The 25063-nt window shown below is 38.2% G+C and overlaps 1 protein-coding gene across 3 annotated transcripts in view; it reads right to left on the bottom strand.

The window, feature by feature from the left end:
* The window catches only part of COL24A1 (collagen type XXIV alpha 1 chain), a 127475-nt gene that overhangs the window by 92526 nt on the left and 9886 nt on the right, over positions 1 to 25063 (bottom strand). For all 3 annotated transcript variants that reach the window (XR_004241841.1, XM_032118331.1, XM_032118332.1), the window contains exons 3-8: positions 21608 to 22908; positions 13520 to 13573; positions 10148 to 10201; positions 8113 to 8166; positions 6316 to 6369; positions 792 to 836 (exon numbers count right to left, since the gene is read on the bottom strand). Coding sequence is in view for 2 of the 3 variants with exons in the window: in XM_032118331.1 (XP_031974222.1) it covers positions 792 to 836; positions 6316 to 6369; positions 8113 to 8166; positions 10148 to 10201; positions 13520 to 13573; positions 21608 to 22908 (1562 nt within the window). In the remaining variant the exon portion in view is untranslated. The remainder of the gene's footprint in view (positions 1 to 791; positions 837 to 6315; positions 6370 to 8112; positions 8167 to 10147; positions 10202 to 13519; positions 13574 to 21607; positions 22909 to 25063) is intronic.

The raw sequence follows: 25063 nt of genomic DNA, 5'->3' as shown, positions 1-25063 counted from the left end.
TTGTCCTTACAAAAACAATTTTTGTTTTCTTTCTTCCAGAATTGGGTCAATATAGCACTGCATTAATCATGAATGTATATAACTCCCTCCACCTTCTTCTTCTCATGTTAGGAATCAGCTTTTTTCCCACTAATTATTTCTATCTCACTGCTAGATTATAGCCATCACAGAAAACTTCCCATGAGACTGCAATAAAAATCACCACTCCTTCAGTTAAGGTTTGGGCATAAAACTCATGAAAGCCACCTTGAGTTTTCATCTCCCTTCAGGCGTCTACCATCTGTTATCACCACCATTTCCTTTTCAGTGTGATCCAAAAGGAGACTCCTTCCATCTACTCTGCCATTAGGAGCCTCATCAATGCTAACAAGAGGCATTAGCAATTGGATGTGTTTGAAATGACATTCAGATTGCTTCCTGAACTGACATGGAAGTGTAAAAAAGCACTGAATAACTAACTATTTCATTTCCTACATGCTGGGAGATATAAAATGCATTAAATCAGTAGAAGTTTGAAAGAATCCAAAATGTGCCTCTTATAAGAATTTTACATCCACATCCTCCAAGCTGGTGTGGCAGTTGAAAAATGAGCTGGTCTTTTCCATTTCATTCAGACTACTTTTTTGCCACACTGGTCTCTAAACAATCTGAATTCTCGCTCAAGAGCTGTCCAATATTTCCTTAAGCAGTTTACACTGATTGCTTATATCGAACACTTAACATGGATTACACATTCTCCTATCCTAATTGTTCATCTGCAGAGTGCACTGCACTGTGATTTCATCCCTTACCTGCTCACCCCGTGGCCCTTGCAGTCCTGGGTAACCCTTAGGACCCTGCAGGTAGAGAGAGAGAGATCCATAATGAATACAGTTAAACAAACAAAATGGACATTCTTTGCCTACTCTATTCTCTCTTTATCAAAGAAAAAAATCCACACTTGTCTGCCTGCAGCATTAGTGTGGTTTACATTCAGCAGCTCATATGAAAACTGAGCTAGAGAAAAGAAGTAAGAAAACATCTTGGCAGTTTAGAAAATTTCAAGACATCAGTATGCTTAAAGACAGTTCCAGACTCGCACCCTTTTAAACAAATGAGTACATGGGATGCTGTCACCAGTTACTGCCAAGATTGAAGAACCAGATTCTGTACTGTGCATTTCCCCATTCCAAATCCTTGTCACAATGCCCTTTCTGAATGAGGCAGTTCAGAGGAAGGGTGTAAGTAGAGGGTCATCCCAGATTATTCTAGGACACACTCAGGAAAGCAGGCCTTCCAGGACACAAAACATCTCTTCTTAAAATTAATATAGAACAGATTTCGGCTCTTATACTATGGAATTTATATCAGCAGGGAGAACAGCCTCATCCCAGAAATCTTCTGTGCTGAAACTACAGAAGGACATGAAACTCTTGAACTTCACTCCCTGTGCATTGATAATTTCAAGCATGTTTTAGCCCTTAAAGAAAAAACAGAATGAAAATAGAGCTGGAATCTGCCATTTCCATCAGTACACTTAAAAGAGGAACCACCTTCTTGAACATCTTTACACCAGGCTTAACATACCCAGACAAGCTGGCCTAAAAGGGAGGCTGTAACAGTTGCATGACTGATTCAGAAGCCAAGTGTCTGGTCTCCACATCCCTTGCAAGAGATACTGGAAATACATAAGTCCAAAAGCTACAGCTCGAAAGACAAGGACCAAAACAATCATTATTCTAGATAGAAATCTATCATAAACTTGGACTCAACGACATTAACTAAGCAGCAGGAGGGTCTTGGCTGATGTTAAACATCTGTCTGCCTTGCAGCATGATGATACTCATCAGTCAGTAGAGACTTGAGACTCAGTGTAATAAAAAGAAATTCTGCAACTGATTTCAGCAGATCAGGTATTCCAAAGTTTCAGATAAGCTTCTGTGTGACCACAACAGTATTGCTGCATGAAATTAACTTTATTATCATATACAAAATTAAAAGATAAAGTTATTTTGCTTCGTGACAATTTTGGTATAAACCAGTAACTCCTCCTTAGCTTTTGAAATATGTCTCAGAAAACTACAATTTTTTACAGTCCCAGCCAACCCCTTATTCCATGAGTTTTATTCATTACAGAATTTTATCTTCTCTCTATACTTATATAATCAACTAAAGCAGGTGTAGCTAGAAGAGATCCCTGAGTAGTTTCTTATTTTTGTACTAGAAAAAGAGGAAACCTATACGCAGAAATGCTCAATGAAAAGTTTATCACAATTTAGTTTCAAAGTGGGTCATTTTAGCTGATTAACACCTGCATTACAGTCTCAAAAGAAGGCACAAAAGAAAGTGAGTTTTAGGACTGATTACTGCTGGGCATACTTCTACACAACAGCATTTTACTTCTGTCAGAGGAAAACTACTCTGAACTCATATTTTAGAATAGCATGTCCATATTTTTATTCAGCTTTAACATGGTCTTAATTCATTCTAACTCACTCAGTGCTGGTTGGGAATGGATCTAAACCACGCTAAAATGAGTACCATTCCAAAGAGACAGTTTTCACACAGAGGTTTCTTTTCCTGAGACTTAGCTAATCCTCTTAAAATTCTTAGTTTTTTATTAGCTTGAGTTTGTATTCTTGAGTGTACCCATATAATTAAGATGCAGTTTACTCTGAGCTAAGATGAAAATTAAGAATAAGAATACAAGTTCACATGCACTGGTTTGAAAAATTAATTTCCTTCCAGATTTTAATGAAGATTAATTCTCTGACTTAAAAACTCAGTGTGGAACAGAATGGTTTGAAGCTTCCAATTACAGACTTCGAGCACAGATTTCAAAAACATAGCAAGTTGTAAGAATACTTTGGTCTGTGTGAGAGAAAAAGTATTTACTGCCAACTAAAATGTAGCAAGTTTAAGCGTCTGACTTCTACCATATGCAGCACAGTGGGACCCAGACTGAGTGAAGTCTGTACATAGCAGTTTGTATATAACAGCAAGGACTATTTAGGCTGTGTCTTTCCATCTTACTGCTGCCTATTGTGTTTTAACACAATTTCTATGTAATTGTTGTTAAAATCTAGCACAACATTGGCAACTATGCTAGAGTGCCAAGAAGTTCCTGTAAAAATCAGTAGGTAAAATGTTATGACTAATGCTACAACCCTCAGCTACAGAGAGATATTAGTCTTTGAAAAGTATCAGCTAAAAAATTTCTGGGCATGGGGTAAGTCTAGCAAATAAATGGACTCACATGATTCCTCACAATGCCTACTTATCAGCTCCACAGTGTCACCATACTGCCTTCAGTTTTGAAAAAATGTTTCATCAGAGAATGGCTTTGTTTTAATTTTCCTTCATAGATCCATTCTATCTTGTTTGCTGATGTTTATTCCACAACTAAGATTTCACCTAGCAACTCAGCCCAAATATCCTAAGGAATGGAAATACCACTTTTGTCTTACAGGACTGGAGTTTCCTTCTTCTCGAGGGAAATTGGACTCTGCAGAGAAGCACTGGGAGACACTTGGTAGCATAATGCTGACACTGCCATAGGTATATTGCTTTTGAAATTTGCTTATCAGCCTTACCCTTGCATGAGGGCAAAGTGAAGACAAAATGAAATATGGAGCCCTTCTCAGGTTGAAACCAAGTTTTTTCCTTCCGCATTTCTTACCGTGCTCTACTTCAGTATGCAAATTTTATCAGGATTTTATACTCCCAGATTCTCATCATTACTGTTACACACATGTTAGACAGAATAAACAAGAGAAACAATTGTGGCCAACCTTTGTAAAACCCTTTTCCAGCGTCATTGCAAAGCACCCGTAACTCCCCAGCACTGCAATGATTCGAATGTACTGCCATGGGCTCCGGCAAGTTCATGCCCAGGAGTGCTGTCCTTGGGCTGACAACCCATCCCCACCAAGTGCTCTGGCTTGTAGGGGCAAGTACTTGCCTCTCTGTACAGTCACGTAGGGCCATTTAGGGGAGAGGGAAAGAGGGGCCTTCTGCCCTATGAAGTCTCTGGACTGATATAAGGAAAGTTTTAAGTGTTGATTAAAAATGATTTTAAAAAAATGGGACACCATTAACTCATATGCAGGACTTTTTTAACCTTTCTTCTTACCTGAATGAAAAAGAATATTGGAAATATGCTATTTATTTTATATATATAGAGAGAGAGAGAGAGAGAGTGTATCAAAATATAACATATCATAATATCATTCTATTATATAAAATAATTACATGCAATAATTATATAGTAACAATATATTGTTGATTTATGTAATTATATAATTCATTTTATAATATAATATAATATAATATATCTCAATACATAATTTCTCAGTAGTGCTAGAGTACAAAGCAAAGAGGATGTATTTGATCCTTCTGCAGTTTTTTTCTTGTAGCTGGTTTTCTTCACAGCTACTTTGCTCACAATCCTTTGAAAATAATTTGAGATCACAATGACCTAACAGCATATTTACCTATTTACACATACCAAAAAGCAATAACTAAAGATCAATTATTTAAAACACGATAACCTGTGGGCTTGTCTTTTTAAAAAAAGTGCGAAATACTTTTAACTGTTCACAGGGGTAGTGCTGTTCAAAAGCTGGTATTCTTAACTTCTGCTTGACCTGGATTGTGGCTCAAACGTGGTTCTAGTTAGTGTCTGATGTGTACAACATGGAAACAGAGTAAAATTTCCAGTGATCAAGTGAGCATGATTCTCCACAGAATTTAACCATCAGACAAGGAGTGAATTCTTGTGGCAAGAAGAAAGTATGATGCCCATAAGATTTTCATTTCCTTGTCCCCAAATATCAGTCTCAATCCAGGACAAGTGACAGCTGCTTCCCATCTAAAAAGCTTTAAACATAAAATACTTTGTTCTCAAAGCAAACCTATAAACCTGACTAAATGAAAACACAGTACTTGCAGAATCTTAAGATTGCCTGTGATCAGCAGTGACAAAACCTAGCAGTGTCCAGGCTTGGAGGTTAGCTCTCAACAGAAGAAATGCAAATTCTTGTCACAGCTATACATTTTCTCTGTTCAGTGAGCACTGGTCCATGTGTTTAGCAACATAAATTTCCACAATCCTCATGGTGCTAATGAGAACGTTGTTTTCTGGTCATATTGTTACTTGTTTTGGTCAATTCTAGAAATTAATGACTAGATGGCAAAAAAAAAATAAAGAAAAAAAAGTGATGCATTTTAAGATTGAGACAATGTTGAATGAAGCCACCCTACAACATGACAGCACTGACTATAAATTTTGTTGCAATGCCCTTTTTCTTTCGATTCAATAGCAGGTAAGCATTAATTAATATTTATTCTCCATATGTTAAAGATTAAGGTAAAAAATACCAGGGCCTACCTTTCTAATAATTAATTCTGTCCTTTTGCAGCTGTCTTCAGTGTTACATACTGCTTCAAAATTCTGCTGTGGTATTTGTTCTCCATGTTTTTCTATTATACTTGCAACACCAAACTATATTCAGCAAAGATATCATTTAATAGCAGTTTCCTCCCATCTTTCTTGCTGATTTTTGTCACCAGTTTCCCACCACCTGAGTAATCGGAGCAGTCTACTGGATTTATGCCAAGTGACCTCTCCCTCCACATAAAACATATTCACTAAGGCTATTGTGCTCATTTTCTTAGGGTGGTCTCATTTCCTCTGTCGACATCCTTGATGTTCCCTTCCAAAACTGTCTCTACCTTCTGCTTTCCTGTATACATAGGACTAGGATAATTTGGATATATTTCTTAAATGCAGTATATGGCACCTGAAACTTCTCATGTCAAAAAGTACTGCATTATGTAACATCCCAAATTGGAACTTATTCCACCTGAGGAATTCTGGCACACATTTGGAAAAAGACAAATAATTCAAATGCAGAAATACTGAGCTCATGATGCCACGGAACTTTTTCTACACTATGAAATACACAATAAAGAAAAATACACGAAAAAAACTTTTATATGCTGTATTATAGCATATAACTACACTGAAATTGAACACAATTGAATTTAAATGGTTGCATTTCACAGGTAAGCCTACCTTCCCTAGTAGCACTTCTCTCTGAACAGGGAACAGGGGCACACCATGCCTTTTGGAGAACACCAACCTAAACAACTACAATTTACATCCTGCTATGATGACCTCACTTAATTCAATTGCAAGGGGAGGGTTTGCACAGTAGACACTGTACCAACAGCAAGCCTAAAGTTCTTCTATAGCCTCTTGCCCACCAGACATCCACCTGATGGGCACTGATTTGAGCCAGGATGAGTTACATGGAAATGGAAACAGAATCTTACCTTCTGGCCTTTGATCCCAGGTGGGCCTGGAAAGCCCATGGGGCCTGGATCACCCTGTACAACAGAAACACCCAGAATCACTATGTTTCACTGGAACAGGACACAGGACAATTAAAATGTAGGACTTAATATCATCTCTTCATTCTTGGACATTTGGTATGAAGAAGTAGCTAATGTTGTTTGATTAGGCATAGATTTTTATTATTTTTTTAGAGGAAGAAAATTGAGAAGGCAACATGGTGGAATACTGCTATTCTCTTCAGGTTCCTTGAATTTCACAACCACGTGATGGTATATGGGAACAAGAATCAAAACATCTCAAATTCTGGGGAGATGGAAAAAAGATGCAAATTTTTATGGTTGTTACCGGTGGGGAAGGAGGGAAGGGGTTTTCAGCTCTTTTCCTTCTTGCTCAGGACTGACAGTGAAGAGATCCACTCTTTCATGATTACTGCCTGAATTCAAACCCAGTAAGTTAAGGAATGCATCCTGGAAGTGACTTATCATCCAAGTAAATTTAAGTCCATTAATTAGAACAAGCAAATTTGATTTGAGGGAAAAAATTAAGAACGCAAAAAAATGAGAACTATAAAAATTCATATCAATTTCATAATTTTGGATTATAGATGCAGTCTACATGTATTTAGGATAGTCACACACATATATGGGTGGGCTTTAGACTGCTCTGTGGCTGCTTGGGTTCATGCCAAAGAACATAGCTTGAGTTTCAGGCAGTCATGTACAGCTCACCACACTATGATCTGATTGCCAAAAAGCTGGCTAGATTAAAATAATGCTATTTCCACAGAAACTTCAATTTCTCATCAGTGCATCAACAGACATTTCTGAACTTTTTCTCAGCAGCCCATAAATGTTGACAATATGTATTTGTGAATTTTAGGGTTTGACAGCATGTATGCACTAAAAAATAAGTTGTGTCCACATCAGCAGCTAGTAAATGATAGTTATTTGCTAATGTTTTCCTCATAACAGAGGGTGGTCCTTGACTCTTACAGTGCTTTCTACTTGGCACAAATATTCCACAACTGATCTACTAGCAAATGCTCATAATACAACTTAGCATAAATGCAAAGTACTCTTAAACATGCAGCATAGGCTAACACATTAGAATGCAAGCATCCAATTACATTTTTAGTATTACCAGATTACTGACTATGTATGAAACTTCAGTGTCAATCTAAGAATGAAACAATCACAAGCTTTCAGGCCTACAATTCTATCAAGAATAGAACATTTGAATATTTATACTCAAACACTTGGGCAGAGAAGACAACTACTGGTTTGGCTAAAGTGGCTTAGGAGGCAGTAGCAGGAAAAGTCTCTGAAGTGAAAGGACAAATCATAGCACCAAGAGTCCTTTTAAAAAAGTGGTTAAATAGAATACAATGTGCAGTAATGTGCGCACTTGTCATCACCAAATTCTGTTTAACACAACTTTCTGGACTAATGCAAGGTACTGCAGAAAACTGGAACCTGTATTTTGTTATATCAGTATGAATCTAATTCAATTTCATTTTTCTAAACATACTTTTATTTTAATAAATTAAATCAAATATATAATATAAGTTTAAACTTTTAATATATTTTAAAATTTTCCTTAGATTCATTGTCTACCTGTGTCTACACTGGTCAGTCTAACATAATTAACTGCTAAAATACAGCAGTGTTAAAGTAAATACAAAGCATTTTACTGTTATCATGTGTCTGAATATTAAACGAGACTTTACAAAAGAATGGGACAGACAAAAAAATTTTCTATAATTAAGAAAATAATACCTTTTCTCCACATTTTGCCCGTCCTGGAGAGAATCCTGGGTCTCCTTTAGGGCCCTGTTGCAGAGAAATTAAGCTTAATAATACCATTGGGAGAGAATTATTAATAATACATGCTAAAACAAGTATTTGTAAATGTGCTTCCTATTATAGATATTTTTCTCATAACTTTTTCAGTAAAGAACTAGGAAAAAAATAAAATAGTGCAGGTTCCCACTGAAGTGAGATTTACATTTGCAAATTTCGTGCAGTCACAAAACATTGAAAAGCAGATTTATTGGTAAATCCAAGCAGGATTATAGCAGACATTCCAGCCAAATTGCTCTACCCATGTCTCCACCACTTCAGGACACCAGCTGTTCCTCCAACACCATGCAGGATTATCAGGCTGTATTACTGAATGAACCATAACCTTGTACAGGTTTCCTCAGGCTCATCTTTCCCACAGTGCCAGAATACACAAAATTAGATTTTCTTAACGAATCTATTTTTCAGAGACACAAGAATAAAGCCAAACCTCATGGATACCCTTAAAATACTTTAAAAATGCTGCCGGATTTTTTATCAGGAATTAAATGCTGAGGACATCAGCCACTGGTTGGAACTGCTGGCCCTCACTCAGGGCTGGATCCTTTGCTGGAAGGATATTAATGTTGTGCCATGTTTCAGAAGCAACTGCATAAAGGATCCTTCAGCACAGGAGGGAAGAATTAATGCATCTTAAAGACAGAATAAAATTCTGCATTCTTTTACTGCTAGAAAATTCTTGCAACTCATCTGCCACGTTTTAAGATCAAACAAGAGTGTGTTTGTTTCAGTGTGGGCCAACTGGATCTTCATAGCCAAAACTTCAAGAGCACCTGGTTAATTTTTATTTAGAAAAAACCATTTTAGAATATACTTGTATTGAAAGGACAACTTATAGTCTAACTGAAAGGAAAGAGATCACTAAGCACCTAGTAATATATATATTTTTTCATATTGAAATAAAAAAAATATATATGCATACACATATGTACAATTCCTTCCATTCTTAAACTCATGGGCAGAGCTACATAACTGATCAGAATTATCATCCAGTGGAGGGAGAAAATAATTATAAAACAAAGCCTAGCAGTAATTGGTTACAATTAATTATCTTCCTAGCAATATATTCTATTATATAGCCAGCATACGGTAAAAATTAATTATGAATCTTTAACTGTTCCTATAGAACTAGATAAAAACAAAAACCAGTCACTTGGTTTTACAGCACTTGGCACTGAAAGCTTTATTAAACTTCTTTTTATGTCCTCAAGCAGATTTCAGCACCTGTCATGACATGTCAGATTCCTGCAATTAGGAATCATACTAAACAAATTATGGTGCTGCCTTTTTCCTAACAAATCTATCAAATTGTTCAAACTAAATATGAGTTGAAGGCATTCTGCAACTGCACAAATCTGTCAAATCTGTTTAAAGGGCCTATGTTACACAAGTTTGAAGTTGTTATTTGAGCTTTCAGTCCAGTATTTTTTCTTTGATTTTAAATATCACATCGATAAATCTTCAGAAAATGTTTCTAGCATATTAATCAATAAGAATGTCTGAGATATTAGAATATTTCAATATCAAAAGTTGGACATGGACAATAAAATAGCAATTTATAGGCACTGACAGTCTACATTTTACCCTTTTTTTTTTTAAAGCAAAGCTAAAGGTTACAACAAGTAAGCATTTAAACTTCAGTTTATCAGGGGCTGAGCTGATTGATAGGAACTCTTTTGGGAAGTACAGATTACTTGCAAAGATAACAGTTTCCAAGTCATCATTCTGCATACATTGGTGTTTTTCTTTCCACTGAGTAATCTGCTATTTTGTTTTGATATGAAGTTCAATTTGATTGATTACATTCAATTAAAATATGTTTATAGTAGCAGTCTCCATCCGTAAACAAAAGTAGGCCAATTATTTCTTTTATAAGAAACAGTTCTGGGGCTTCCAAAAAGTCATTAAAAAGTTCCTGTATTTACATGGTGCCATACATAAACAAACTCACCTTGGGACCTGGCAATCCTGGCAATCCTGGGTTACCATGTGGTCCTGGAATACCCTATTAAAAAACCCAAACAAATGAAGAAGAACAACGAGCAGGATTACTCAGTACACCACTGAACAAATGTGAATGCTTTGTAGAGAATAATTTTACTGCATCTTTCCTGCTTTTAGAATCACCAGTTAGGATTTTCAAAGGATTCACAAGAAATAAAACATACACATTTTTATAAAAAAATTGAAAGTGAAGTTGAGTACCCCCCCTTTCTTTTACAAATCTCAGTTTCTGTCGTCTTCCCAGGTAATTCTTAAGAGGTATTTGGCATAGTCACTGCAATGTTGCTCTCCAGCTACAACACTTGAAGGCATGGGATAAAATCAGTAAAATCATATTCTGAGGTACCCAGCTATACACTGCAAAGGGAAGGAAGTGGGTGAGTTCTCAGTGACTTAAAAGGTGTCTCAAAGTAATGCATCCCACCTCCTTTTAAAAAAAAATCTCAGATTCTCCGGATTCTCCCACAGCTACTGTAGAAAATGGACTTGTTACTAAAATAATTCAACTTAACCTATCCCAGGAACAAAATAAGCTGTCAAGACTATCTCACTATCTCTGCCTTCCAGTATGTGTCTGTTTCTGCAACATATTCAGCAATCCCCACTCCTTGAAAAATTGCACATTAGGAAAAATATGTGTTGCAATGGCTGTCAGCAGCTATTCATCTTCCAGGTACTGAAGGACCAAACCAGCGAAAACCTGTCCCTGATAAATTGGCAACAAAGCTTCTGTTGACTTCACTAAGGCCAAAATTCTCCCAAAATTCCCTAATCCAAATACCAAATATAATAAGAATACTTTTCAACTTTATTGTATATTCAGTGGTCTAACAATAGATAAACTCGGTGTTTGTCTTTCCGACACAAGGCTGAATTGTATTCATTATAATCTACCAATTATACCTTGCAGTAACACTGAAAGCTGTATCTCTTAAGTGCTCCCTCTGACTAATGACAATGTTGACATAACTCCACAGAAATGCTAATCCCATGTGCTGTTTGAGAGATTAATTTGCACACTGGCAACTTTGGAGGCACTCTCAGGGATTTAGGAGAAAGGAAACAAATAGAAAGTGCCAACATAGCTGCAGTGGCTCCTACTTTTGCTTCCTGCAATGTTACTGTGTTGGGGCACAGTACTGCAATACAGAAGTGCAAAAGCATTCTCATGGAATGAGAGGCATCAGAGGAGTTTAATATCATCATTAGTTCTGAAATTGCTGAAATTTCGTCATTGAGAAACTTGGAACAAGCCAAGACACAAAAAACATTGTCAGATGTGGACTTCTTTATCATAGAACTGCAGGGATCAAAATCAGTTTTCAATGGAAATCTCTAACCATTAATCACACATTCCCCAAGTGTCCCAACCATGTGGATCTCTGTCAGGATCAGGCTTGGACACACACTCTGATGAAGGTCCAGGCAATGCAGCTCTGCACTCTGCTGTTTCCCTTTGACATCTTGAGTCACATTTCAGGATCACAAATGGCAGCTCATGTGAAGGAATACAGAAGTCACACTGCAGGCTGCTAGATGAGGAAATGAACTTTGAGTCAACAAAGTTTTCACAGGCTTTTTGGCTCACAAATCTCCCATCATAACATACATCATCACTAGCTGCACCTGCTTGAATTTATCAGTATTGTACAAACTAAAGAACGCTGACATTTCAAAACAATTTATATCAAATAGTTTTATAGACTTTTTTGGCACATATAAATATATTTTAAACTCAGAACTACTGGTAAATATTCATCTCAGCCATTTTCATCCTTTTCCAGGCACCCTACTGTAAGCTGTCTCTTCACATTGAAAAGCATATCCTACACAATAATTAATCCAGAGAATTCACACAGTAGAGCATTGTGCTTTTAAATACTCTATACCTGTAAAAGGACCTGCAGAAAAAAAATCCCAAACAAATAGCAGCTGGGCAAGGGCAATCTCACCAACAGGCATGGCTTTAAACATATGGACCGCCTCCTCTAAAACAAAGACATCTTTCCAATTGTGAATATCTACTTGGATATATGAGATTCTGCCTCTGATGCCAGACATATCCTTGCCACAGGCAGTGTGCAACAAAAAAGCTGAGTTGTAAGAATTGTCAGCTCTTACACAGAAGGATCCAAAAAGCCATGAAGAGATGAATTTGAAGGAATGCCTTTCATGTTATACTTTTAAATGTGTCTCTTCTACTCCCTTGCCTCCAAACTGCTATAAAGCATCAGTCTGGTTTTTGGCCTCTTTGACCAGTGCCCTTCCTACCCATCAGGCCAAGTTTAGAGCATCCTGTGCTGCGTTGGCTTTCAACATACTATTGAGCAGCATCTTGTTTAATCGTTCCTCAAAGGCGGAATCAAAACTCCTCCCACACATCTGCTGAGCCTGCATATAAACTATTCCCTTATCTCCCACTTTCAATTTGCCTGAATGAGGGCACTCCAGCCACAACCATTCACATCCCCAGCCACCATGGCCTGAAATCATCCACACAACAAACCTTCACCTGCTCCCTCCCAGCTGCCCTTCTCCTGAAATCCCCCAAATCAACCATGACCTCAGGGACTCCTCAAGCAAATGTTTTTTGTACACAATTGCACAAACATGTATTTGCCCTCTTTTGCCTCGTCAGCTAATCCATACAGTGGCATGGGCTTTTGGCCCTTTCAGGCAGTGGGGGCACAGGTTTGTGCCCACTGTGGCAAAGCCCATGCTCTGTCCCCAGGCACAGGGCAAGGCTGCTGTCCCTGCTCCTGTTGGGGTGCACTCATTCACACAAAAAACCCTATTTCCTACTGTAGCTCATCTCTTTAGCAAATCATCCTGATATTTATCAAGCTATGACCAAGCTGCTGAAGCTCAAGAGATTAAAAGAGTTTTTTGGGAGTACTTTTTTCCCCCCACTCTGTCTTGCAGTGGTTAATTTTGTAGCCTGCGCTTCCTCCTCAGAGGCTGTGGCCTGTATTAATCACTCCCCCTCATTCCAAACACAAATGAACGTGACCTTAGATTGCGGCAGATGGGAGCAGCATGGAAAAACTAGAAGTTAATACTGGGAGCAGCAAAAGCCAGGTGCAAATGTAACAATGGTCAGTGTATACACCCATACATGGGATTAACTCTGCTGGAGGTTCACAGCAGGAGAAACGGTTTGTTTGTCTTACTTTAACCCATCCGACAAATGTTACGAATCATACGCTTTCATAATCGCAAAGCATAGCAATGAAGTTGAGAAAAACAAAATTATGCAAATTCCATACTGATTATTGGTGACCTGCCTAGAGGTGCAGAAGAACATAGTTGTTTTACTCACCCGAGGACCTCTCTTCCCTGAAGGACCAGGTAAACCCGGAGGACCTGGAGGACCCTGGTGACAGAAAATCAAAGCAGTTGAGGCTAAAACCTGAGCCAAGGACAGTATCATAACTCTAGATGAGACCAGCTCTGCTAACTGATGACCTTCTGCTCGTGCTGACCTCCTCAATTTAAAAAAGCTACTCCCAAACTACAAGAAACTGTGTTTTTAATCTGGCTCCAAATCAGTTTCTGTTTAGAAAGTATCTTGTGTCAGAGAAATTGGAGCCAACAATCTGGATAGTAACGTTTACTCAAGTGTATTGGTACTAAAGGAAGAGAAGATCGGGTGAAGCAAGCAAGTGCAATGTATTTCTAAACAAAGGATAGAAAATAATTAAGCCTTTTCAATAAGCACGCTGGCATGCCAAACCATTTAGAAAGGTTGGAGTAACTGTGAAAAAATAAGATACCACCTCACAGAAATGACAAACATGAAATCGAGAAAATAAATGGGGACAAATTACTGCCCAGTTTCCTATTAAAAGCTTCTAGTAAGAATAACCAGTGGCACATTTGTCCTTCTAGATAATGAATATCATTCTCTTTAAAGATAATGCAGACTTTTTAAAATGCTAGTATATGATCAGACGTAACTTTTACAAATGAATTAGATTTTTAGTCACTGTATTAGACAGTGTAACACCCCCTACATATCTAGTTGTTTTGAACATAGAAACCTTTTCTTTTCTATATAACGACTGCTGTTCAGATTCAAAACCCCAGGATCTACTTCATTGTACTCAAATACAAATAAGAGCTCTAAACTAAAATCTGCACTACTTTATATTATATTTCATCTATTAAATTAGTGTCCTACAGAGGGATGGGCTGTTCTTAAGGGTGAATTCACCCCCATCCACATTCCTGCACAGCAAGCCCCCACTTTAACAGAAACCATGTACTTTCTGCAAGGGCATATGGGCATCAGGAGAGTCAGACCTCATGAAGGAGGTCAGTGGATGATAACAGTTAGGGGTTCAACCTGCTCTTTCACCCAGGCTTCCTCACCCTCCCCTGTTCTGTACGTATGACATCCTCTCAGCTGAGACACCAGGCAAAACACTGAGTATCACAGTGCCCACCACCAAACAACAATGCTGAAAGCTGGCTGAAAGGAATGCCAGGAAAACCAGAAGGGTAATTATGGTGGCTGAAATGACCAACATGAAGGTTTTGCAAAACAGAAAAAAAGACATAAAAAACGAGAAGCGAGGAAGGAAAAAAAGACAAACGCCCTTGGGGGTCTTATTAGCGAGCAATGTTTCATTAAGACAAAAGATGGATGTCTAAAAACCTAGTTTTGTGTGATATTTCTTTTTTCTTAGAAAAGTAATGTCACTGTCAGAGAAGAGAGTGTTGATTACAGAATTTAGGCATCATTAACTAATTACACTAATTTGGCCAAAATACAGATCACTTATGGACAGTTCTGGGAAAACAACTGTTGTTCTGAGGAATTAAAAATAAAAATTATTTCCTTTCCAATTAATCATAATAAACATAGAAGTTTAATTGTAGTTGGGAATTTTTGCATGTCTGTACATGCTACGTTAAGTCAGGCTGAAACCCATACCTGCACTTCCCTCTCTGTGCAATTTAGAAGACACAAGCCTGTGTAACAGCCCTGGTCTTTAGATCAAACCACATGTCATGCTTTTAGCATAGGACATTCTCTATTCACCACGATTGCATAAATGCTCACTAACATCCTCATTTTTCTGAGGTAAAAAGACCTCATGTTTAATAGCACAAGAAATGTAGCAGAGTGACACATGGAAAACTCTTGACCTGGCATTCTTGTCCAGGTTCAAAAATGCACTTGAAAGGGCACAGAGAGCTCCCACCCTGCTCTGCTGAACCAATATGCTTTCAATATCTCCTCTCAAATTGTAAGTTAAGAGATGCCCTTTGATTAGATAATTATCACGGGACTGAAAAAGAAAACCTTTTATTAAGTGAAATAGTTGCTACTCGTGTACATTCTTTTGTGATTTCTGATCTTCTCAATCCCTGTTTCAGACATTTCCTTAAAAATACATTCATAGCTAAACCTCACCATTTTCCTAATAGAAGTCTTAGTGAGTATTAAGATCCCTGATCTTTGTTGCTGATTTATTGAATGAGGGCGATGAGAACATTTTTCCCTACGTGACTTCTTAATTTTTTTAAACGTTATCTGCTTCCTTTGCAACAGAAAACAAATACACAAACAAAAACTCAAATCCAATCAACCCTCACTTTGATTACACTAATTCATAAGTAACTATCCCTTTTCATACAAAAAGAAAACCACAAAACAAGGAAAATCTAATCACAACCAAGCCCTCAGAAACCCCTAAAAGAAGCAGCAAAATATGTTTTGAACTAGGCAGACAGAGATTAATGATGCTTTCCCAGGGGATTTTAAATTCAACTGTTGTAGATGAAGCCTCTGGTTCACAACAATAAGCAGCTGCCCCAGCCACTCAGGTGTTTGATTGAAATATTAACAAGGACTCTCCTTAACTAGAGACATTACTCTTTAGCCTCTATCACAGACTACCTGCAACTCAGGCAACATCTCTGCTGAGAGCTGACTTTAGTAGAGCACACCTAAGCCTTCCAGGTCATGCTTTCCCAGCTAGCAGTTCAACATTATTCCATCCTATGTATTTCTACAATCTGTGAAAGCAACTACAACCTCAAATCAGCATGACTATTTTTATGCTTGCTAGGAAGCTACTTAGGCCTCTCAGGCATCCATGAAAACCACAGAAATCAACATCTGAGAGTGAGCCAATCTCTCTTAAACCAAGGAGTAAGTCACTTGTTTGAATAGCTTTTCCTTCAACTACTGAAAACAGTAATTAAACAAACCTGAAGCAATTAGAAATGTTAATGTGATTTTTAGCATTTGACATTTTAACCACCACTACCAAATAAAACAAAACAAAAGTTACTTTGTATAAATATTACAGATGCAAATTTAAAGTTAATTCATTTAATAAGATCATTTTGCTCAAAACATCTAATTTGTATCTTAAGAAAGGTACTACAACTTACCAGCTTTATGAATTGTAAGCATTTAATTTATCTATTGGGCAGAGAAGCTCAAATTTCAAATAATCATTGTTTAATCCTGAAATAATAAAAGCAGATGCTACTCTTTCAGAAACTTTCACGACCTTTTAAATGGTCACTGGAATGAATGTAAGGAACTTTCCTAGACATTTCCTAGGTACTGAAGCCCTTCTATGGATAGATCTTTTAAACTTGCCCTATTACCCAGAGGTAATAGGAAACATTTCATTTACATATAGCAAGGCTCTAAGGTTTCAGACACATAGCAGTAAATTCTGCATTAAGTAGTTAAAACTTCTGCACAGGCATATGTTGATCCTCATGCCATTCAATATCTAAGTCCTATTCACTGAACTTTCTCTTATGAAACAGCTCTGAAGTTTCTCTTTTAAAGACTCTTGACTATATCTCAATCACTCAAATTCAGCTGACCTCAAACCATTCCTTTTTAAAAGACTAAGTTAAAGAAACATACCAGCTTAACACTTGATTCATCAAATATGAAGACAGTCCTTCAGGAAACCAAAAAACCCATGAAACTTTCTGCACATCATCACCAAAATACCTGCAGTGCAGCAGTGAAGTAAACAGAAGCATCAGGCTCCAAACCTATTCTAAAACCTCTCCATGAAAGAAAATTTCACTTCTAACACTGCTAATATTATTTGTTCTGTTGTTCAGGTATTACTTTGATAAGCTATGTTTTCTTTTTGTCCCACCTAAAATTTCCTACTCTGTCTTGCCATACTTTAATGTGAAGAGGCAAAAAAGTATCTTTATTAACTAGCCCTTTGCAAAATTATAACATTTGTTCCTAACTTTCATTACTAAACACACTTCTGTTTTAAACTTTGCTCAGAATCATATTTTCTGTAACTATACCTCTATTACTGCAATCATCTGCAATCCTTTCCATCTGTCTACATCTTTCTTAAAGCTCCTCATCTAAAGTTGAGGACACTTCTCTGAACTGCAACCTCATCATACTCAAATCAGTAAAAAAAGTAGCCTGTCTCTGCTACTCACCACTTCTCCTAATGTATCAAACATCACAGCAGTGAGATGCATCAAGTCTCTGCTGCAGCATGATATCAATCTATGATCCTCACGATCCTCAAACCATGGTCACTCCCCCATCACCTATTTGTACTTTTAATTTCTGTATTATTGCACTAAAATTAATCCCATCAGTTTTAGACCGTCTGGAATTCCAATTCTGTCACTCAGAATTCTTCTTTGTGCTCCTAGCATGCTTTGTTTACTTTCTTTAAGCCCTTCATACAAATATTAATTGAACTGTGGAGCAACAAGGATCCTACCAAATTTGAATGTCCACCTATTGTTTTAATTCTTGTTTCATTTGCATTTTACTGGAAACAATAAAATCTGCACACTTCTCTTTCCAAATGCCCAAGAGCAGGCAGTCATCTCTGTATGATTAACCTCCTTTCTTTACAGCTGTGGAAGTCTCCCTTTCTCGGTCAAGCATTCCTACAACAGTCAAAGCAATATCATCAACATCAGAGGAATATACATATTGCCTTGAGTTATGGATTAAAGTTTTTCAATATTGTTGTACAGAAGATAAGGAAACTGCAGCAGGTTTCAGGAGAATTAAATGAAATGCTTGAATATTTAAAAATAACATTATCTTTTTGATACTAAAAATAAACCTGCAGGAATCTAAAGTTTTTATCTGAATCATCAGATACAGAGATTTCTCAGCCTAGGCAGGGAAACGCATGGAAGGGATTAAGTGACCAATATATCCCCTGTGGTCAGGGAGAGCCTCAACAAGCAATGCTGTTCAACTGAGAAATAAGCTAAGAGAGCAATAGGCAAAGTGTGAAAGGCTAGCTAAGAGTAAAATAAGTGAAATAAACTAAGTGTGAAAGGGAAGCTACTGCTGTTCATTTAGCACCACATTTAGGATCTCTGAACTGCTCTCTCAGTGTCCTTACTCTCCCACCTCTTGATTGCAATAGAACATGTCATCCGGGACTCAATTCTGTTTATTGCAGGGCTTGCCATTTCCCATTCCACTTGGCAACCATTCCAGACTGCTTCTCTTTACCAACTAGAAGGAACAGCACCATTTGGTCTTCTACCATTCTTCCTTCTGGCAGAGTGTGTTGAAAATACAGAAGGCTTTTCCAATGCAGGAAACTAATTCCTACTTCACTTCTCTTAGAAGGCCACATCCTGTGCAGATAGGCCTGAAGATACAATTACCTGCCAGCAAGTAACATAAATCAGCTCTTCAGCTCACATCAGCCTCTCCTTTTACCAGTGTGGGACTATGTTATTGCAAACTACTTTAGGATTGTGCAATGAAAAATATCAGCTTGAAAATTAAACAGTTAAAAATACACACCACATTCATTTTTGTAATCTTTACAGATTACCAACACCCTCTGCATCCCAAAAAAGAGTGGCTCATCAGATGAACAGAGCAGCATTCCCTTGAAAGAAGTGTTTCAGGAGCTCATACTATTCCAGTTTAAACTCACTTCATAGTTTTCTTGGGGGATTCTGGCCATTGCAACTGCTAGAATTTTAATCAGGGTCTTAATAGTTTTGAAGAAATAGCTGTCCCTGTTTTATACAGTATCCATAAATGAAAGCCTAAATTTTGGAGTCCTGCTTTGCAGTGGTGGGTGAATTCCACAGCTGTGGGATCATGGAATATAAGAGGCCTAATTATACAAGGCAAGAATCAGTTCTGGTAGATGATTAAAAGCTAAAAGAAGCTGAGTAGTTTAAGAACCACAGAAACTAGTCCTTGCCTGTCAATTCCAATAGAAGGAACATTAACTTCTGAGTTCAAATCTTGAAAGAAGATTCAAACCAACCACAACATAGTAAAAGAAGTAAAAAGAGGGGATTTCATGCCTCATCAGGACTTTTTGCTGCAAGGGAAGTTTTCAAGTTCTTCAGCATTGCTTTTTTAGGCTCCACATTGCAAAGGCTCTGTGAGCACTTACATACTAAAGTGTTAGTCACACATGTAAAAGCTGCATTAACTCTTGTCCTCTCTGCATGGGAGGACTAGACTAGAAAGCAAACCAAGATCATCTCTTCCAGTCGGAAGCCAACAACAGTAGCAGACACTGAGCCACAAAATCTCCACAGAGCACAGTTCTTAGTTCCATGCAGAGACCTCCCCTCCCTTTGGTGTCAGCCTCTCTGGCAGTGCAGCGTTTTAGCTTTGCTTCTGTTCCAGTAGGTGCTGCTGGCCCCTTCAGCCAACCTAGGGCCCACAAAGGTCTAGATTAACTTCCCTGCTCTGCCAAAGGTTTAGATTAACTTCCCAGCTCTGCCACAGATCTTTAAGACCTCGGGCATATTATCTAAATCCCGACCCAGCAAAACACCTCAGCACAAATGCACCATATTCCCTACAGACTACAATCTGCATTCCTAAGCAAGACAAACTTCTCCATCCCCAGTCTGTAAGACAGGCATTGAAGATGGTAACACAGACATCTTTCAACACTCCAAATTAGCTGTTGTCTTTGCCACTGTACGTGTGGTGCCCGTGTCTAGAAAAAAAAGCCCGGAGCATTTGCTTGGTGTTTGTTAGTAATGCAAGCGACCAACAACATGATCAGTAGCCATTTCTGTGATACATAAAGAACAGATTTAACTTTCTTGGCTGTAATTGACTGAAATCACAACAAACAAACTACAGGCTGAAATTAAAACCTTCCATTAGTAGCTACTAAACATCCTAAGCTACAAAAATGGAAATTAACCTCATGCTGATGACAGCTACATGCTTAGAGATATGTTACCAAAAATGCTATCATAAGGGACAAAGAGAGAAAAAAAGACTGACTTCACGATCAAAGAAGATTAAGCAAGAGCCCCTCTGGAGTAGTGTGAATTACTCATTAACACATTTTTCAATTGTGTAACAATTCCATTGTGCTTGGATCCTGTTTAGAGAAAAAACTGAACTTTTGAATAGATTCTTAGCTGTTAACTAGTACAAGAAAAAAATATTTCAGTGCTGAAAGAGCAGACACAATAAATTTATGGTCATATTCAAATATATATTAGGAACTGCTTAACACATATCAAAGTGCTTTCCAGTAATGAGCACACAGATGAGCACTTACAAAACGAAAACCAAACAACAAAGCAAGTGAAATTATTTACTTCATGCTATGGTTTAAAATTTTAACCAAAATCTCTCACAAGCACGAAGCATAATCTATCATATTTCCCAGGCTAAGCAGGAACTGATGTTCTTTCTGATCTGATCTGAGCTTCACATATATGGACACATTTTTATGTGTTAAAAAGTTTATGAGCCTTGTGCACACAATAAGAAAGGATAAATGAGTTTCCATTAAAAACACTACTGTGCTTTTGCAATTGCATCCAAAATCACTTACCCTGTAAACTGAAAAAAAAAAAAAAATCTCTAAATCTTGTTAAGACTGTTCAAAAACCATTTTATACGTGGGTTTTCTTGACCCCATAACCTTGGGTTATGAATGATTGCAGACTAGATTCTGCAGCTGGTGTCTTTCTACAACTAAAAATTTTGACAGCATTGCTCAACTAAGAAAACTGTGTCAGTCTTCCAAGCAGTCTGGTTGTTCTTTTTATGGATTAGCACCTATATTTGTGAACTGCATTAATTTAGCCTGCAATTTTATTAAGTGAGCAGTCTCTGTAATTAACAGTTACAAACATCCAGCTGCATTCCAAATTTTAAAGTCTGGGTTGCCTACCACTTCATCAGAATGTGAATATCTTGGATGTCTTTATATTCTTCCAGTAAGTAAAAGTATATGACACTTACACAAAAATTACGTGCAAGAAAGAGACATATTTAGGGCAGGCAAACATTTGTACAATACAACTGGGAGAAGTTGCAGTGACAGCTTTGGCATGCTTGGAGAGGTTTCTTTCGAAGCCTCTGTTAAATGTATGCTGCTGCAATATAGTATAAAGAGTAATAAAGAGAACTTACAGGAGGTCCAGTTTCCCCCTTTGGACCTCTGACACTTCCCCTTTCAAACATTTTGCCAAGATCTTCATAGTCATAAGCATAATTATCAATACCATTTTCATAACTGTTTTCTGTATGATAAGTCTCATCAGCATCAAATGCACCTTCCCGCCCCGGATGGAGTTGATTATCCAGAGGGAGCTCAGCAAGCAAACTGTACAGGGTTGTGTGGAAGATTTGCTGCTTTTTGTTTGGTTCATCTAAATGCTGTTTTGCTTTTTCCATTCCCTTGCTTTTAGTTTTACTCTGTTTTACAGGGGAGATCAGAGGAGGCTCACTATGTCTGCCTGCATCTTCCGTGGTATTAGCTGAACTATTTGGATACGATCCTGCAGGGGTTTTAGTGATGTTTCTTTTTTTGCTCATCTCCTGCTGCTGAAGAGCCAGATTGACGTTCTCCTGGAGTTCTGTTTGAGGCCAAGCTTCCAGCACCAGAGGTTTGGTCTCTGCAAACTCCCATGCAGAGTCATTTCTTAACTCAAAGTGGTCTGGTAGAAAGTGAATCTGAGCAACATTGGTAACAGGCACATTTGATACTTCTTTCCATCTATAAGCTGATATATCGTCCTGGTTTTCCTCATCAGTGATCATCTTTGAAAAAACATCCAGCCCATCCGACACAAGGGAAGCCCCATGCAGAGATCGATACGTTTCAGCCTGGCGACACTGCTGTTTCACATATTTACAATAGTTTGCAGAGGCTTCTGCAGAGGGAATAATATCAAGCTGACATATAACTCCTTCAAAGCTGACAGAGTGAGAGTTCATCCTTCCCAGGGTAAATACACCCTCTGAATCAAATGTCTCCACTTCCGAAAGTACTTCACTGCTGTAGTACTTGTTTCCACACTCAGCAAATACTGAGACAGTCTTGTCTCCAATGCCAATGGCAAATGAATGCCATTGTTCATTATGAACACAATAATCAAAGTACACAGGCTGCTTCCCTCCAGAGTACACCGCTACCTTTCTCGGTAGCAGCTGCACACCAAACTGGAGCCTGCTTTTGTTCCTAATACTGAAAAGAAAAGCATTACTGACTCTGTAAGAATACAACCCAACCAATAAGGTGAACTGATGCCCCAGATTCGATGGTATGACTTGAGTGACCGGGGACTCAATATGGGCATCACTACTTAGTACAATTCCTGATGCAGTTAGACGAACACCCTGAGGTAATGGAGAGGATGTTGAGGGCACCGTTGTCTCTGATGGCTCTTGAACATCTTTCACAAGGCCTAGTTGATGAAGAACATCTATTGCTGTAAAAAGAAATAAAGGCACACTGTTGATTTCATTTACAAGCTCATTTATTCAGATCCATATAAACAAATGTATATACAGCATTTTAACAAATTTGTACCTCCCTGAGCATATACACTTCACACAGTAAGGCCACCAAATCCCTAGTGGAAGGCACTGATCTTTCACATAAACCAAACAAATAATTAAAGCCAGATCAGAATTTCCATCTTAAAAAAAACCCCAAGCAAAACAAACACACAGAAAGGCCCACAAAATGCCCATTGTAGGTTAACTCACTTATGAAAGTGAAAAATCCTCATTTGCTCTCTTCAAGCTTTCCAGTGATCAATGAATACACTTTGGTCAGTTCCTTATTTATTTTGCTAATCATGTCTACTCTTTGAGCAGAGAATTGCTTTTTTTTTTTTTTTAATCTTTTCTTCTGCAAAAAACCTATGCTTTTTCTCTTTATCTGAAAAGTTGGAATGAAAGCATTTGAGGGAACAGTTGCTTTGTTAATAAGAAGGGACAAGCTATTCACAACACAGTAACACCTCAGTAGAGCACCAAAAGGTAGTCACTGGCTCAAAGCAAAATAGAAAGGTAAGCCTTGCCAAGGAGCTACTATGTGTTGCAGGGGTAATTCAACCGGTACCTGGGAAGAATTGCTGTGCTTTCACAGGGACCTCTCCACTCACCAAGCAGGGCCCTGTGCCATTACTAAGCTGGCTACAAAGGGAATTGTTTGTATACTGTATGTATCTGTGCCAAAGTTAGCCTGACTAAAAGAAAACAAAGATCTTTCCAAGGGGAGACGCAACTGAGTGCACCGCCATCGCCTCCTTCCCCTCCACACAGTTTACTTGTTAGAGCCACGGATGAAGTGAATTTGGAGCAGTGGAAGTAGTGAGGAGCAAAGAAAGAGGAGAACTGTCAGGACCCAAGGGGTAGTGCTCCCATCTTCCGGCTCATCTCTCCCCCTAAAGTGCACAAGGCTGCAGCTACCCTGACAAGACATTGAATTAAGAGTGCACTCTACAGCAGCAGACATTAAAGAGACAGAGCAGCCAGCTGGCCCACTGATTTATGTTCTATAGGTTTGGCTTTGACATATAGAAGTCTGGATAGATCTTCCTACAGGGCAGAATGGGCAGTGGTTCTTTCACTAGATTCTCCAGTTTCTCATTCAATGCAAGCTATGGGATTTAAGCCTTTCCTTAGTCTGGGCCTTAAAGTGTCTCCCTCTTTTACCTGGCTAAATATCTTCACCTAATGGGTAGAAACACAATTATCTATCCTCCTGATAAACTGAAATCATATCTGTCCTGGGATAAGAAATCAAAGCCACCTTTGGGTAAATCAACAGCTGAAGGTTGATTTACCCAATTAATTTCATACTGCCTAAATCAGATTTGGCTAAATTGGAGTTGGTGGGCATAGATACCTTTCTTCAGGATAAATATAAAGACACTGTTATATCCCTTATGATGTAGCTGAAACACTACAAAGGCTTGAGTAGTAGGTAAACCACCCATCCCCAGGACCCTTTCTGTAGGGTCTCAAAATAAGACAGCATTTATGGCATTGATTGATTAGTAAAATTGCTTGTGAGAGTGTCTGTGAAAGGTACAGAAATATTGCAGATGTTGAATCAAAATGCAATCACAGAAACATGGAACGAGAAGATTATGAACTAAAACATATGACATGGGAAAAGGCTGAAGGAATAACTTTTGGCTTGGCCTAGAGACAGGAAGGTTTGGGGGAATCTGATTAAAATTGTCCATTATCTGAATTGAGGCCATAGGGAAAACAGAGAAAAGCTGAGGACTAACAGGCACAAGCTGCAGCACAAGAAACTTCAGCTCCGTACAAAGAAAAAGTATTCTCACCACAAAAGTGGTTAAGTGCTGGACCAGGGGACAGACACATTGTGTAATCTCCATTCTTGGAGATTTTCAAAGACCAACTGGACAGGACCCAACAACCTGAAATAACTTCAACACTGACCCTGATCTCAGCAGGAGTTAGGACCAGATGTGTTCAAGGTCCCCCTAACCCAAATTTTCTGATTTTTTTGCACAAGGGGAAACTGAACACTAGTTTTCACAAACAGCATTGCACAGAAGCGTACAATATCATCTGTTCCCATCCCTCACTGGAACAACTTCA

Source organism: Corvus moneduloides, chromosome 9, assembly GCF_009650955.1.
Source record: "Corvus moneduloides isolate bCorMon1 chromosome 9, bCorMon1.pri, whole genome shotgun sequence".
NCBI classification, from domain to species: domain Eukaryota; kingdom Metazoa; phylum Chordata; class Aves; order Passeriformes; family Corvidae; genus Corvus; species Corvus moneduloides.
Note: the sequence above shows the minus strand (reverse complement) of the source record. Positions and strands in the feature narration are given on the sequence as shown.